We start from the raw sequence: 16,752 nt of genomic DNA, 5'->3' as shown, positions 1-16,752 counted from the left end.
TGTGTCTGTCCATTGTCGTCTGTTCGGATTCCATAGTCGCAGAAATCTCATCTGAGTTCTCGTCTCTGAATATTTCGTTTGTGATTTTAGTGTACTTTGCTGATTAATACTTGTGCTCTGTTTTGGTCTCCTTGTTTTCTATGTACATTAAAGGTAGACTAGGATGGAATGATGAACATCTTTGATCATGCAGCATCTTTTGATGCAATGGCATTTTTTTCACACGAGATTTCTGACCATCCTCCTAAATATTTTCTATGATAATGTTAGGTTGATATTTATTGTTTATTTGCCTGTATTCCCCTCTCCTGTTCATACGGTCAGGTTCTTCTTATCAGCAAGATGCCTTCTTTTCCTAATATTGAAGAACATCACAACATTGCACTGTTTCAACTAAAATCAGAACTGATGTTATTTTCTTGGAGTCAGAACATTGCACTTTGATCTTTTCAGATCAGTTTTATGCTTTTAATGAGACATTTTGTTTGTTGATGAAGCAACATGCCATAGAAAGGCTGGCACTTCATTAGAACCCTCATGGTTGCCAGATAGCACATTGATACAAGGCTGAAATATACATGTTAGGCACTTCATCTTCCCTTTTTTCTATCAAACAGCTTCCTCACTTTGCTTTTCATTTTTGTCTTTTGTTAGACACCAATTTAGCACTACCCCCACTCCTACTTATTCTGGTGCAACGCAAGCACCTTTCTCATAGTTTTCACTTTCTCCTGAGATAATAATGCCATTTTGAGTAGCTACTCAGTGATCATATGCCATGTGCATCTGAAGTCAGTAAGTTTATTGAAACTATTCTTCTTTTTGAATTCCTTGTATCAACAGAAAGTTTTTTGTAATTTTTCCAAGAGAACTTTGGATTCGATTCTTGAAATGCACACCTAGTAATTAATGTAAAGTGACAGACAGTATGATACAATCTGCTTTCTTGGATGTGTGCTTCAAGTACATCACCCATAACATACATGGATTTGCATTCATCTTCCATGAATTTTTACTAGCAACTAACTAAAAGGGAATCCCCAATTCCCTGTTCTTTTCTCCTTTATTCTGATCTTTATTTCCGCTAAATAAATTATTTTTTAAACGATGGGTGTTGTTTACTGTAGCAAGAGAAGCAAAAAGCTATGGTCAGTGAGATGGTTGGGAAACTTACAAATGAATGCTGGGATAAGTGCATTACTGGTACTCCTGGCAGTAAGTTCAGCTCCAGTGAATCAGCTTGCCTTACCAATTGTGCTCAACGGTACATGGACTTGAGCATGCTCATCATGAAGAAGTTCCAGTCCATGCAACAATAACTGGAAATTTGTGTTCTTGAGTACTGAACCATATGTTTCTCTGCATTGAGCTTATTAATTGTCTCCTCAGATGTATCACTTTTTTGGAAGCTTTGGAGATAATTGGATTTAGGAGCTAAAATTCCAACTGTTTTGCTTCATTGGATGGTTTCTGGATTCGTAATTCATACAAATCTAAGCATTATATCATTGTCGTTTGTAGTATTTGCTTTTTATTTGGTGAATGGAAGAAAAAAAATTTAGTTCATTTAATCTATTTCTTAATTGTTGGGGAAGAAGAAGACAATAAAAGTGCGACATCTGCCTAACACTAACAAATACTAATGTGAGTGATAAGTCATTGTAGGATCCAACAATAAGAGGGTGAGTTCCAATTTCAATTTGGTTTCCCAATTGCAACAGTAACGCTCGATCTAAACATCCTCGAGTCATTCAATGTATCAGCTTCATCTATTTCCACACAAGGAGGGGTCGATGAGGGTAACTCTGTCTTTTTATAAGTAAACACGTCGTGTTCTCATTAGCTGGCTCACGTGCAACTCAGATGACAGGAGCGACGCAACCCAGTCGGCGCCGCACGTGTCGCCTCTCTCGTCGCCATTATTGCAGCTTCCGCGCGCGGGTGGAGCGACCTCGTACGCGCGGCTTATTAACCTCGGCCTCACATTAAGTTTTATTACAATAAAGCCGCCGGCACTGGTTCTCGGAAAGCAGCGTCCGACGCCCCTCTCTCTCCGCGCTCGGCTACGTCGTCTAAACCCCGTAGGGGTATCGCCGATGATGAACACAAAAACTAGCGCGAACATGTATATATCCGCTGTTAAACCGGACCTCTTCGAAATCAAACCGGCATAATTAACCCGACGCGGGTTGTTTTCTTTCTATTTTGGTAACTATCATAACAATTGGAAGCTTAACGCAAACACTGAACCGGGTTAGATTTAAGCTGGCTCAACTACAAAAGCTAAACCGGGTTTAACGTCCATATAAATAGACTCGCAGGCCATACGCCTACGCTACGCTACACTCCCTTCGGTCGGACAACAACGAGGGAGAGGGAGGAGCGGAGAGAGACTTCGTCTCTCGGTCTCCATCTGATCGCTAGCGCGCTTCCCCACGGCGATTGTTCCTTTCCCGTGCGCCCCCCAAAGGTTCGATCTTTCGCCAAAAAGTCCTCCGTTCTCTCGACCTTTGTTCTTGTCCTTTTTGAGTTTCGTTGAGCTCGGATCGGAGCCATGGATATCTTGGGGATCAGTTTTGTACCTCCTTTGGTTGCCATTCTCGTGCTACTTCCATCGACGTCGGAGGCCCTTCTCTTCCTCGTCCCCTCTGCGTGATCTTTTTCCGCTGTGGAACCCCGCGTGATTTCCCACGCTGTTGCTGGTCCGAGGGACAAGCACTCGTCGCGGAGGGGTTGTACTCGTGAGCCCTCGAGTCCCGAGGTCGCATGCCGGAAGTGGGAAGACTTGGGAGAGGCCACGGATGGTCTCCCATCAACGGAAGAGGACCTCCTTTAGTGCCATCTTGGAGAGCATAGGTAGCGATGGGATCGATCGATCGATCGATCGACACTGCTTGTTGTGGTGGTCTCCGGCTCCACATCCGAGGCGTCTTCAAGTCGAATCGCTTCTCCTCCTCCTCCTTTCTTACTCCATGATACTGATTCGTTGTGCCTTTTTCTGCAGCTGCAAGCCTCACGGAAGGGTTTCTAAAGCGGAAAAGATCGAGAAGACGAGGGTTGCTTAAGCTCTTGGTGAGCTCGTCGCACTACGAGTAGTCACTTCAGCGAACCAAGTAGCCAGGTTTAGGTGTCTCGAGGCGGAGGATGAGTGGCGTCTCGAGGCGGCGTTTCGCGGCGGCTACGGCCGCGATATCGGTTTCTGTTGTGACGCTCCTGTTTCTGCTCACCGTCGGTCGGTGTAAAACCAGCCTTCTCTATCTTTCCTGTCATCGTTTTTTTTCAGATTTTTTTTAATTTAAAAATAATAATTTTTTTTTCTCCTTTGTTTTTCTTCCTCAGGTTTTTATGGGCAGCGAGTAGATGCTGAAAGGGAGATCGGACTCGGATCCGAGCAACACGGCTCCGGCTCCGGCTCCAACCGCAAGCTCCTCCAAGTCGACGAAGGTACTGTTCTTGTTACGCCAACCGTTAGCTTAAGACAAATCGCTGTCCCCGAACCGTCCGATCTCCGTCCCTGTTATCTGGTAGGACCCGCAGGTGGTTTCGTACGACGACTGCCCCCCACGGCGCGAGCGCGAGCGCCACCGCCTCCCAGACGACAACTCCTGCCCGCCCACGGAAGTAGCCCACGAACCAATTCCGTGCGTCTTTGTCGATGCCCACGACGGAAAAGGGAAGCGGGAAGGAACGCGATGACGAGTCGCCCTCTCTCCCTCCCTCCTCTTCGTCTGACGTCCTGCCGGTCCCTTGTTTACCTTTCCACCTTCACGTCGTTTTCTCTTAGTGTAGGACACGGTTTGGTATGGTCACTTCCGGTTAGTTTAGTGGTAAAGCAGCAGCTTCTGCTCATCAGTCTCTGGCTTCAGCGTCTACTACAGAATTGATCTAAATCGTGAAACATACAGTCTAGAGAAATAATAGCTTATGTTGCATTCGTACATGGCCTACAGTGTTAAGTATGCGATGCGGCCGCACTCCTGCGTATAATAAGAGTTTGGAGGCCGAATGCCAAGAAGTTGTCTTAGCATGCATGATGGAGACAAAACGAAGATTTCTTTGTCTCCTGTCGCTTCTAATTTCTTTTCCTATCTACTGCGAAGTTATTGACTGATAAGAATGTGATAGGTACATCGTCGTCGTCGTCGACTGACCGGGTGGGCGAGGGGTGCAGCAAGGACGACATCGTGGTGCACCAGGGGGCGACGCCGCCGCTGCCCAGCGGGATCCCGACGTACACCGTGGTGGTGCTGAACCTGTGCCCCTCGCGTGGCGGCTGCGCCATGGCCCACATCCACCTCACCTGCGGCGCCTTCAGCTCCGCTCGTCTCGTCAACCCCCGCATCTTCCGCCGCCTCCGCGTCAACGACTGCCTCCTCAACGATGGCCGCCCCCTTCCCTCGGGCTCCTCCATCTCGTTTCAGTACGCCAACTCCTTCTCCTACCCCCTCGCCGTCTCCAACGCCTCCTGCATCCGCTCCTCCTAAACCAGCCTGCAGCCAATCTCCCAAAAGAAAGAAAAAAGAAGAGCTTTTTGTTGCTTTTGATTCCTCCTTTTCTCCGCCTAACCTTTTTAGCTGCCGCTGATGCTGACCATCTTCTGCTTTGTCTCCAACTTTATTGTCTCCGCTCGTTTTCTGGCAGCAGACTCGGTGTAGGTTGTCAGAGAGAGTGCGAGAGAAGGTAGACTCCGATGCCTCTTTTGGGCTTCGTTATGGAGACGGGGGGGAAGTGTAGTTAATACGAGTACAAGTTAAACTGGACGTGGGGTGGTGGTGAGCAGGGGCTCACGTGCATCTTTTGTGTCCATAAAAGAACGCATATCTGGCTAATTTTGGGTTTACATGCGTTGACAGGGGATGGAAACGCGTGACAGATTGCAAATACGCTGCTAATACTTTTCAATATGGAAATGACATGATGACTTTGTTCTCTCTCTCTTCCTCCTGCTGTCTCTCTGTTCCCTCATGCAATCTCCACTTCGTTTGTAATCCAAGGAACCACTTTTATGTATGTATCTTATTATATATGCTCGTACAAAAACTAAACTAGGATTAAGCAAATGGTTTGCTGGGCTTTCGGGTCTATTTCTGCTCCTCCTTTTGCGTGCAGTGGGGGCCGCAGTCACGCCCCCAAATAATTGAAATATTATGATTCGTTGGTGTTGTAATTATAGAGTCATGAAAAATTGTACCCTCCCGCCATCAGCCCACATTAATTGGATTACCCCCAAAATAAAGTGTAAGGCATTTAGAACAGTTTAGTGTGTGCAACATCTCAGTCTGTGTGTGCGCGGAAAATGAAAGGTTAGGGGTCATGAAAGGATTCTTGTTGTTAAAAGGATGTGTCGTTTTCGGGCCCCCAATGGCCTTCTTGCCTTTGGGTTCCATTAGTGCCGCATGTGTTGTCTTGGCTTCATATCCCACTGCTAGTGTCAGCTTGCAGCACCACTCCAAGCTCTAATGATCTCCCACTACCCATCAGACCCACTTATTTATTGTCTTCTCCTATCGCCAAATGCCCATAAAAGTGACCACATTGCTCTTGGCTGATTGATCCTAATTGGTACCTATTGTGATTACCTTTGGTGCATCCGACAGGGATTCCTTATTTAAGGGCGGAAACATGTGTCGGAAGATAAATTAACCCTTGGACGTGATTACAAATATGATTTGCATTGAGAGTATTGGGAGTCTTCGTGGAATTAGGTCACGGTGTATGGTCATTATGTATGTGACTTGTAATCTTATAAACTATGAGAGATTAATAATAATGATGATAAATAATATTGGCAGAAAGTTCGGAACAGCTGCGAGTCCACCGCCTCCACGGTGTTGAATCCAGGACACGACAGCTTCAGACTCGACCGCGAGCATATGCACCGGTCGGAGATCACCACCTCGAACTCCGGCTTCCCGTTCACCGTCTTCCCCGTGCTGGACTGAGAGACGCTGATGTCCGATATGCTGCAATCAGCCAAACCTGCGAAACAAGCACGGCAAGCTTTAGCGACTCCACACCGACCCAACGGAGTTCTCTACTGAGAACCCAAGAGAAGCATAAAAGACACGTCCTCTTATAATGCAAAGAGATACAAGAGCAACAAAGATGAGTTCGACGACGACCGCCATGATCGTTACTGCACTTAAAACTTGATATTATATGGTTTTCGCCGGGGCTCGGTGATGGGTTATATAGGAGATTAGGGACGGGCTAAAATAGAAAGGTAATTAAAGAAGCAAATTAAAGGGTATATGTAATCAAATTCTTAAATTTAGGCATAATCATCTGATTTAGGAAACAGTTATTTTTTTTTTATCAATAAAGTAAATAAAAAAATATATTATCTTAGGTGGAGAATAATGGGAGTGATTTCTGGAAAAATGAGGAGTTGTATGAAGTGATAGGTTTCTTTTCTTTTCTAATATTTTTAAAAAAATTTTAGTGTTTAAAATTTTATTTTTTGATTAAAGCATGTTATAATTATTCATGATATATTCAGTTTCTATTTTTTTTCTATTTGTTCAAATATTTAAAATTTTTATATTAAAATATATTATAATTATTCATGCTATATATACTTTTTAAAATTTTTATGTTGCTTGCATGATGCTATTCTTAATACTTATTTCTATTAGATTTATAAAATAGTTTATTAAAAATAATTTTTTTAATATAATTTTATCTTTTTAATCAATACTATTTATTTATTATATTTGAATGATTCAATTTTAATAAGTAGATGTTTTGATTTTAATTTTATTAAACTATAATTCAGAATTAGAGAATTAGTTAGGATTTGGATTAGAATAAGTGAGTAGGTCAGGCTCATCCTAAAACCTAGGACACAGTCAGCAAAGTAGGCCTAACTAGTAGGTTAAGCCCAGCTAGGTTGTACATAACCAATACATAAGCTAGCCCAATACAATCTACCTGTTAGATCGATTTAGGCCTAAATATTGATTTAATCAAATATCACTTTAGATCGATTTAGGGTGATTTCAAATCGATTTGATTTATTTAATTTAAATTAAATTTAATTTAATTCAAATTATATGAGTGTCGAATAGTTCCAAGTTAAATGAGGATTAAAGATCGAGTTAGTTAGGCTTTAATTAAATTAAGTTCAATTAAACTGATTGACCTAGGGTTCAAGTTAACTAGAAGATAATTAATATTATTTGATATTAATAATATTTATAAAATAAAATTAAAAAAATCAATATATTATTTTATCTCGATATGAATAAGATTAATATGAGATGATTTTGTTTTCCTATCGAGGACAAGTAGTTTTATTTCCTTCAAAAATTAGTGGGTCATTAATTATTGAACGGTTCCTCCATCTATTATTGGGAGGAACGTATCTTCATTTTTACGAATGAGGAATACTATTGCATTTGCTTTTGAAATACGATATGTATTTATCTCTATCCCTTCTTAGAAGAATATAAACTCATGCCATAGGATAAAGCTTTTAATTTGTTATTAAAGAAGTATTTCTTCGAGTATTTGATATATGTTACTGGGATGAATGAATTTTAAATATATATTTATTTTATAAATAGCTTAGGATTTTTGTTGCTGAAACATTTTTATTTTATCTTTGATTTTCATATTAGTCTTCCCATAGCACCAATTAAATTTCTATCGTTACGCTAGAACCAATTAAATTTTATTTTTGAGTTGACATTCATATATTTCTTAATAATGTCTATGACTATTTTTGACTTATGTTTTGATGAATAAATAAATTATAATAAATATTTATAATTTATATATCTATCGAATGATAGGGGAAATCTTACATATCACTTTATGCATACCTTAAAAGAGAAGAGAGATACAATTGTAAGCTTCACCTCTTGAGTTTGAAATCGATAATTTTAATTTTTGATTTTTGAGAATCGAAATCAAATTAAATTTGGTTTTGATTCTTATTAAAAAAATATTTTTATTATGAATAATTTAACTTAAAAAAAGTCATAATTTTATTTCAAAATTTCACTTTTGAAAAGTGCATATATTTTCATATGCATAATAACATAAAAATGAATCTATAAAAATCATCAATTGCTCATACGTCTGATGATTTCCCAATCATTTTTTTGATTGATAGATCAATTTTTTTTTTATTCTTACAAATAAGCTATTACTTATAGTGTTATCACTAAATCTAAAGAAGTTGTTAGATACATATCAAGCTCAAAGTTTCAATTTGATCATCTCCTTGGTTTCTTTTATCTTTGTAATAATAATTTCGCTCCTCTACAAAATTTATTACTCAATTCTTACATTTAGAAGACTTTTGTTGTCTATTATTATTACTTGTAATATAATAATCATATAAATTAACCATCATTTTTTTTAACTTCTCATATTCTTTCACTAATATCAACATCGAAATACAAATAATCATAATAAGAAGTTAAATAATCATGCAAGCTATCTAATCTACGACGACACGACTAAAAACAGAAATAATAAGGTAAATCATTGGAATATTTAGAGAGTGTTATACGCATATAGTTTCATTGCCTCATGCTCAATTCAGTATCATGTTCATATTTTTCTAGTGCTCTATTATAGTTAATATATATAATTAAAAATAGATGAGGACTAAGATGATAAAATACAAGTTGCATCATTAAATTTTTTAAAAATGTCTAAATATTTTATAAACATTTCAATGTTGTGAGTATAAACTTAATTGTCTTACACTATTAAGTAGTTCATAGGTTGATTCATTCCATTTTGAATAAATCTTGTGGGTCTTTTGATATTTAATTTATAAAATATAGTCTGTTCTTTTATTAGTTGTGGATAAGTCCACAACTAATAAAATAATTTGCTTAATGAGAGAAAGAAAAATATCAAGATATTTAAGGCCCTTTTGTACATATAAATTCAACACATGATATAAACATTTAATATAAAATACATTGCAAGATGTCTAATTGGGGAATAGATACAATATTTATAAACACTTTATTAAAACCTATTGATAAAATTTCAAAAACCTATTGGGGAATAGATACAATAATATAAAATATTTTTTATCATTCTATAGATATTATGAGCAGTATATTGTTCATCAAAAAATTTAAATATAACAACTCTTTTTGACATGGTCCAATTGCGATCGTATGATTCGTGTATTTGTCGATGATGACTCAAAGTATAAGTGCAAATAAAAATATGTCCATCAATATTGGACGTATATTATTATTCCAATTCCCCAAAGTATTTTGATAATAACTCACAAAATATAATTTTTCACCAAAATTGAAAGAATGTTATTCGGGAATAAATTTTTTTGCTGATTTTTTAACACAAAAATAAAAAGAGGGACTAGAAATTTTTGTCTAGTTTTTATCCAAATTGACTCGTGTGAGATGTTTCCTTTGAATATGCATTTTAGATGTTTCATATCCATCATATATTTTTTTAATTAAAAAAATTAAGCACAGTAATTACAAATCACTTTAAACGAGTAATCCATATTTTAAATATTCTTGAAATAAAGCTTGAAAATATCCAACGTTATTGCTTTGGCCATTATAACAACAGCCGTCGGATATCATGTGTTGGACGGTCGGATTGAGTCGGGATTTTGGCTGCGAGCGAGGGCTGTGGCTTTCGCGTGTGGACATTTCGTCGAACACATGATATCTGACGGCTGGTTGATGAGCAGCCAACGAGAGCTCAAGGCACGAGTGGCGGAGATTTTGTTGCAAATATGGGCCCCCAGGTCTTTTTTCCGGTCCGGCCCAAATAGGTTAGTGATTCACTGATCATCTCGTGGACGCAGGAATCGAATCATCGTGGACCAAACTGGTTGTCTTCCTTCTCTCGCTCGCTCGATCCCTCGAGCTTTCCTTGTCTTCGATCGCCGAAGGAATCTATCTCCCAATCCCTTGAAGAAAAAGATCGGCGGTTGTTCTTCGTGCCTGCCTCTCTGTCCCCCTTCCCTTCCGCGGGATTCGGTCTTCCCTTTCCACAGACCAGACCAAGAAGCCTCCTCGATCATCCAATTATGCCATGCTCTCTTTAAGGTAGTGTCCTCTTCCTCCTCCTCCTCCTCCTCCTCCTGCTCCCATCAGCTTTGCTGTGATGTGATTTGGAGTTTGCGGTGCTAAAACTTGCGTTTTGAATGACGGGACGCGACGATTCAGGGGTTTCTGGGGCAGGTACAGGAGGAAGATTCTGATCTCCCTCGGAGTGTTGGGAAGCGGTTATTTCGTGTACAAGCTCTATGAGAGTCACAGCAGGAGGCTGTCGGACTTGGAGCGGCAGCTCGACGGCGCTCGACAAGTCGATGAGCTCATCAAGAAACAGTAATTAATTCCTCCCTTTTTTTTTTACTTTCTCATTTTTTAACCCTTTGAATCCTCTATTGCTTTGCTTCTTATTGTGATTGGTTGGTCGGTTGGTTGCTGTCGTTAATTGTCAGATTGCACGCGCATTTCGAGAACATCCAGAGGATTTCGGACACGACCACGCTGCCGTACGCGATGCACTACCTGCGATCCAGGATATCGGAGGATTTGGACCTCTCACACCTGACGGAGAAGCTAATGCAGGGGAAGGGTCATTCGAGCTCTCTCGCCGTCAAGGAGAAGCTCGAGCTGTGGGAGAGACTTAAAATTCTAAGTATCTTTGCTCGCTCTCTGTCTCAGTTTCTGTTCCCATTTGTCATCAAACATGCTTTTTTCCATGGAGCTGGTTCTTAAGATTACTTGTCCCATTGGTCATTCAAAAAGTCAAGCTTTCTTCCCAAAGAGGGATCCTTTTTTGCTAAATAATTGTTCTTTCTTTCAGGCTTCACAAGAACGGCAGCTTCATTGTGGTCGATGACAGTGCTTTGCTTATACGTGAGAGTTCAGGTTAACATTTTAGGGAGACAACTCTATGTTGAGATTGCACGTGATTCTGAGAATTCTGAGGCTCTGGTAGGTGCTTTTTTCTTGTGTTTAGAAGTGCAAAAGGCCCACTTACAATGTATCAGAATGTACTTATGCAGATATACTGAATATGTTGGTTTGTGCTTGTTTTGATGGTTATCTATTACTTAATGTTTATTCTTGCCTTCTGATGGGCATTTTTGCAACCAATTTGGCTGTGAATGATACTTTTTTAGAAATAGTAGAAGCATATTGTGTATATTTTTACATACTTCTCACTGCATCCTTAGTTTTTCTAGTTAGCCTTCGCCTAATATAGTTCTCTCCATAGTTTGTATGATCTTGGATGACTTTTGTGATGTGAATTTATTTCTCAGAGGTCTCATTAATTTGTAAGTCAATTTGTGCATTTAGTATGTTGATTGGTGTATTCTTCAGGACACTCCTAAAATGATGTATGAACTGCACAAATAATCCTGAACATCAAATTATTGTTTTTTTAAGTACTCTCTACTCCTAGATCATTTTCTTTTTCTAAAACCTTTGTTGGATTGCTTTACGAAGTTGATCTTTATACCAACCCAAGTGTACCTATCAAGGAAGTAATTTCTAAATATGTTCTTTGGCTTCCCAATAATTGATTTTCTGTTTTGTCCTTTCTTGCAAGATCTTTATCTTTACTGCACAACTGTTCACTGTTGATAGTCAACTATCCGTCCTTTGACTCCAAAGCTTCAACAATCTTCATACCTCTATAATTTTGCCATAGGATAATTAGATATCTGTGTAATGATTCTTGTTTATAAACTTCACAGGCTCAAATATTGATTAATTTTGATCTTTACATAAGCCAAATTTATGGGAGAAGACTTCCATTTTTTAAGAAATCCCTAGTCCCCTTGAAACTCATCTAAAAGGGCATTTAGGTTTCTGAACTCAGTTCATATTGTTTAAGTGGCTTTACAAACTAGAATTATACCAAAAGTATTACTCATAAATATTAGTGAAGCTCAAAATGAGAAACAAAGTATTTTCTAGAATGGTGACTGTAAATAACAATGAAATTCATTTGAATTGTTGAAAAAGTAGGCACTGCACCTTAAAATCAGATTTAACTTGACTAAGAATTAACTAAGACTTAACTTTAGCCTATTTCACTGCTAATTGCATCAAGTTGCTGTTTGAACTGTGTGCATTAATTGCGTAATATAGCATGGATAGTTGCTAAAAGCTAGGGCTAAAACATTTGTAATCCATCAAATATTTTGTTTGTGGAGTCATTGGTTGCGTCGAAGATTATAGATTAGCTGATTAGAGTATTTCATATCAAAGTCCAGTTATGTTATTGTGAATGGTTTAGCTTGTCCCACTTTCGTTGAAAGGAAAGGTATAAAAATATGCACCATGATAGAACTCAATATTGGCTCATTTAGTGGGTATGCTGTTTCTTTTGTTTTTCCTACAGTTTAAAATACTGCAAAACAGCATACACATGATTCATGTGTTTTCTTTATTTGGCAGGATGAGATTGATTCATTTGGTAGGCATAGTCAACAAGACTTTCTAGCTACTGCGGATTATCTTGCTACCTATGGAATCAATTCACTAGTTATGAACATGCAGAGTGCTGTTAGGGAAGTTCTAAAAGAGTAAGGAGTTAATGCAGATTGATTCCTGTTTTTCGTGCATGAAATGATGATTAATTTTCTTTTTCTTCATGAATATTCATGATACATGCACTATGAATGTAAACCTTTGATATAATTAAAATACCATGTATGGAACATTTTGCACTTGTATTCATATGCAACCTTTGTCTTCAAGGTATAAATTGTGTGACTTTGTTGCTAACATCACAATTTTTTATTTCATTGTGCACCATTGTCAGCAAGCAGCTTAAGGAGCCTTTTACTGCTGTCCAACTGCGTGAAACGATGATCCAAATTCTGCAGAGGTTCATGAACATTGGTGAACCAAATTACTGGTTAAGTTATGTGGTTCCTGAAAATGTTAATGACTACAAGCAACAGATGGCCATGTCTGACACTGGATTTGATGATTCCTCTATTATTATGGATGCCAGCAAACTTGAGCATCTATTATTTGAGACTCGGGCTGTGCTTTCCAGGTATGCAAATATATTCTAGTTTTAATTAATATATACATATATACCAATACATCAAGGGTATTTGTCGAAGGACATATAGTAGAGTTTGCATGCCATTATTGACATTGAAAATACAAAGAACCAGTTCCTCAGTGTAATTTTGAAAAGACCTTGTTGCAAGAACAATTATTGTGTTCATGTTGACCGCTAATTTAGATAAGGAGCCTATTGGAATTTTCTTTCTATTTTCTTCTGATTTTTGAATATATGTTGAAGCTACATTTGGAGGTTTTTTTTTTTTTCAGCAGTTATGTATGTCATGTTTTGATAAATACTTTGAGGATGAGGCTTGAGTCATGTAAGATTGTTTTCTCATGAACTGGGTGACCATGGTTCGGGTGATGTAATTTCTTATAGTGTAAGATTGACTTGTCTGCATATACTATCTCAGACCTTATGTTAGTGGGAGTCCCATGTACTAATCTGCCTTCTTATTTTATATTAGATCTAAATATGATTTTGATTTCTACAGAGTTGTATGTGGCTTTAAAACTTCGGTTTTTAAATGTTGATGGTACTTGTCATTGGAGTGTAAATTCAGATTTTCACATATATCAAGCGCATCTGCTATTCTTGATTACTAGTTCTGTTGGTTGTTCAAGTAAAATGTGGTGCTATGTGTGACTAATAAATGTCATCAATCATTCTATTTGTCCGTAATTCTGAATCTGAGCAATCGTTGTTACCTCAAATCCATCCCAAACCCATGTATTCATGCCCACATCCTTGTTTTGACACTGCCCCATGGCAGACCCAAATACTATTCTTTTGGCAAACTTGACTGCTACAGTTGCTGCTTTTGCATAAGGCACACACAGAGGGACTGACATCTTCCCCGGGAACCTTCCACTATTCCTTGAGAATTGATTAGTTTTTACTTTATTTATTTATACATTTCATAAAGCAATTTCATTTTTTTTATATTTTTAGGTTTTTTATATTTTCAATATGCATTTCCTGGTGACTTGTCTCTTGGCTGACTGAGTCAGACACTGATATGTTTACTTATTTGACTTTCATATCATGCCCATGCAACATTGGGAGTGACTTTTGCTTGTCCATCTCAGCATTCTCATATAAATATATTTTTCCCTAACTACCTAAAGATTTTTTTTTTTGTTGAGGAACCACCTATGATTCTTACTGAAAAGCGTAATAATTTATTTATAATATTGGTCATCCAATGAGAGATGCACCTCTCCATCTTAACCATTATGTATTTGTTTTATAGATAATACAATATCATATTCTGCAAGCACTCCCTGTTGCCAAACAATTAATCCAAGGTAACAAGACCTTTTTTGATGGGGACCATTTTTAGTTTATCTCTGATTAGAATAAATTTTATTAAGTAGTATATTTTTTTGTTAAAATCATAAGTTGTCAAATGACAGTTTCTTGGTTTTATTTTAATTTTCTAGATTGTTCGGGAAGAGAAAAAGGAAAACCAATAAAGAAAAAGACGAAAGAAATTTAAACTTGATTCATTAAAGTTTACAAATCTTGATGAAAGTTTTCAACTCTACAAGAAAGTTCTATCATTTTACGAAGATGAAAGCCCATCACTTGGACATATTATGTAAAAGAAAGATTTCTCCAAATCATCTAAAAAGATTATTCTAATAAATTTATCTCCTTTGAAAAAGGAACTAGTATATGATTTATTTTCTTAGATGTAATTGTAAAACCAAAAAATGATTGAATGAATTGGTTTTTTTTTCTTACATAATATTATCAGTAGTGTGATACAATATTTTAATTTTCGATGGTATAATTTCATTGTATACATGTAAGCCATATGGAGGTATGAAACTTTTGTTCCTGAAGGTTTCTTGTTGAGCTGGAGTAAGTCCGATAAATATCCTTGTTCTTTTTTATCTTTTCCTATTATCATTTTTTCTATTCCTCTCTTTTTCCCCTTTCTATTCTTTTCTTTAAAAGGAAACTTCCTTTTCTCATTATAATTTATCCTGCATCAGGCTTACTAGCAGAACTATGTGAAAGTTTGTGCTGATGGTATACAAGTACTTTTAGACCTCCAGTTTTTACCATGGATGGTATGAATAACCTTTTAAGGCTTCATGCTGGAACATAAAACTGTGTAGACCTCAGGAAGGTTAGAGCTGTTGATACTAGTAATGGCAGGTTATTTTTGTATGAGTTTTGTTTCTACAAAAAAAAGTGGAGTGCATTGCTTCAATAAAATGCAGTAAAGTAAAAAAAATAAAAATAAATACGATGGATTTTTTTATTCTAATTGCTTCATATTTTTCTGATGAAAGCTGAGATTCTTACAGAACATATTTATCTATTTAGGTTGCAATTGATGTAAGTAGAAGTTTAATGTATTTTACTCTTTTTTATAATTCGTGCCATTTACCATATGCTTGCTTGTTTTCTGGGAATGACCTTTTTGCATTACTCTTCTTGCAGTCCTGATTTTAGAAACGTCTTGGAGATATCTCTCAACAAGGTAGTTGATGTCTTGACCGAGGATGTAGGCATACATGTTGGAGGGACAAGCTCTTCAGGAGTTCCCTTGGCCAAACTATTGCCGCAAATCACATGGCTAAGCTTGCCTCTACTCGGTGAGCCCGGCGACAACAAATTTGTGCAGTCTGTTCGAAGCTTACCGGAGGTTGAACTATTCTATACTCTTCTTTATGCAAACATGCCATTGGCAACTTAAGTGAATTAGGAAATGAAACTGATGATTTTAGTTGATGCAACTGCTCTTTGTAAAAGCTGCTCTCTTGCGCATCCATTGGAGTCTCAGCAATCTGGGATGAATAAGTGTAGAAGGAAGTTGTGCACAAGTCTGTTAAATTGTATATGTAGTGATTATTCTTTTGTCAGTGGTTTTCAATATTGAGTTTCCATTGAGTTTTGCTTTTTCACTTAACCAGTAGGAAGAGTGAGTGGTGTTGAACTGTCTGAATACATGCATGGATAGGAGCTCTGTATTGCTTGCTGATGTTTCTTTCGCAGCAAGGTGCCTGACGTAATGTATGTATTTTTCATATTTTATGTATCATGTTAGCGGTCTTATTAAGGTTGGGTTTTATGGTTGTTTCTGGTTTGTAATCGTTGCTTGCATGTGGTCGTGTAAGGTAAAATTGTTTGAGAATGGAGTCTTTGGCTTGCAACTTGTAGGGATTTCCTAGAATTGAGATGCCATCAAAATGTCAATTATCTCAATATCTTGGAACACTCGGATGGAATACGATTGAATGGGGCTTTGAGGTAGTATCCTGGGTTGAGCCATAGTTTAGTTTTGGAGTAGTGTCGTATTGGCATTTGTACATGATAACTTTGGGAACAGTTGGTTGTGTTGGTTTTTTTTTTTATCGTATGATTGTTTAGAGCTAGCGAAATCTATCTTGGTACTTCATATGGTTTATAAAATATATTTCATTGTTATGATAATTTTCTCATCATTTGCTTTCTCACTTATTTCTTTTACTCATAGATCCCATGAGGTTACATGAGGTTATTGAGAGGCCAATCCTTTAGGGATAAGTATCATAATGTTCTCATGTGTCTTGGGGACTTAATGGGGTTACATGGAGGGTAGTCTGCATGCATAATCGTTTGGAGAAAGTAGATGTAGATACATGGGTATTGAAGTTACTCAATGATCATTTGAGATTGGTGTTCGAGGGAATGGTCAACCCTTGCACAAGA

The 16,752-nt window shown here is 37.7% G+C and overlaps 2 protein-coding genes and 1 long non-coding RNA gene across 3 annotated transcripts; all 3 read left to right on the top strand.

Moving 5' to 3' along the window:
• The first annotated feature begins 2,350 nt into the window (after nucleotides 1-2,350).
• LOC135613553 (uncharacterized) lies at nucleotides 2,351-3,769 on the top strand. The gene is made up of 3 exons (XR_010487334.1): nucleotides 2,351-2,470; nucleotides 3,005-3,232; nucleotides 3,340-3,769. It is a non-coding gene; the product is annotated as an uncharacterized LOC135613553 (long non-coding RNA).
• Nucleotides 3,770-3,939: 170 nt separating this feature from the next.
• On the top strand, nucleotides 3,940-4,484 carry LOC135613690 (TPD1 protein homolog 1-like). The gene is made up of 2 exons (XM_065110727.1): nucleotides 3,940-3,981; nucleotides 4,101-4,484. The coding sequence occupies exons 1-2, from the start codon at nucleotides 3,940-3,942 to the stop codon at nucleotides 4,482-4,484; spliced, it is 426 nt and encodes a 141-aa protein (XP_064966799.1).
• Nucleotides 4,485-9,811: 5,327 nt separating this feature from the next.
• On the top strand, nucleotides 9,812-15,965 carry LOC103987088 (peroxisome biogenesis protein 3-1). Its single transcript, XM_009405281.3, has 7 exons — nucleotides 9,812-10,052; nucleotides 10,173-10,334; nucleotides 10,451-10,650; nucleotides 10,819-10,949; nucleotides 12,423-12,550; nucleotides 12,790-13,029; nucleotides 15,502-15,965. The coding sequence occupies exons 1-7, from the start codon at nucleotides 10,039-10,041 to the stop codon at nucleotides 15,755-15,757; spliced, it is 1,131 nt and encodes a 376-aa protein (XP_009403556.2). The 5' UTR covers nucleotides 9,812-10,038; the 3' UTR covers nucleotides 15,758-15,965.
• The last annotated feature ends 787 nt before the right edge of the window (nucleotides 15,966-16,752 follow it).

This window comes from Musa acuminata, chromosome BXJ2-6 (assembly GCF_036884655.1).
Source record: "Musa acuminata AAA Group cultivar baxijiao chromosome BXJ2-6, Cavendish_Baxijiao_AAA, whole genome shotgun sequence".
Taxonomy (NCBI): domain Eukaryota; kingdom Viridiplantae; phylum Streptophyta; class Magnoliopsida; order Zingiberales; family Musaceae; genus Musa; species Musa acuminata.
The sequence above is the reverse complement of the archived record's forward strand: the minus strand, read 5'-3'. Positions and strand labels throughout refer to the sequence as shown.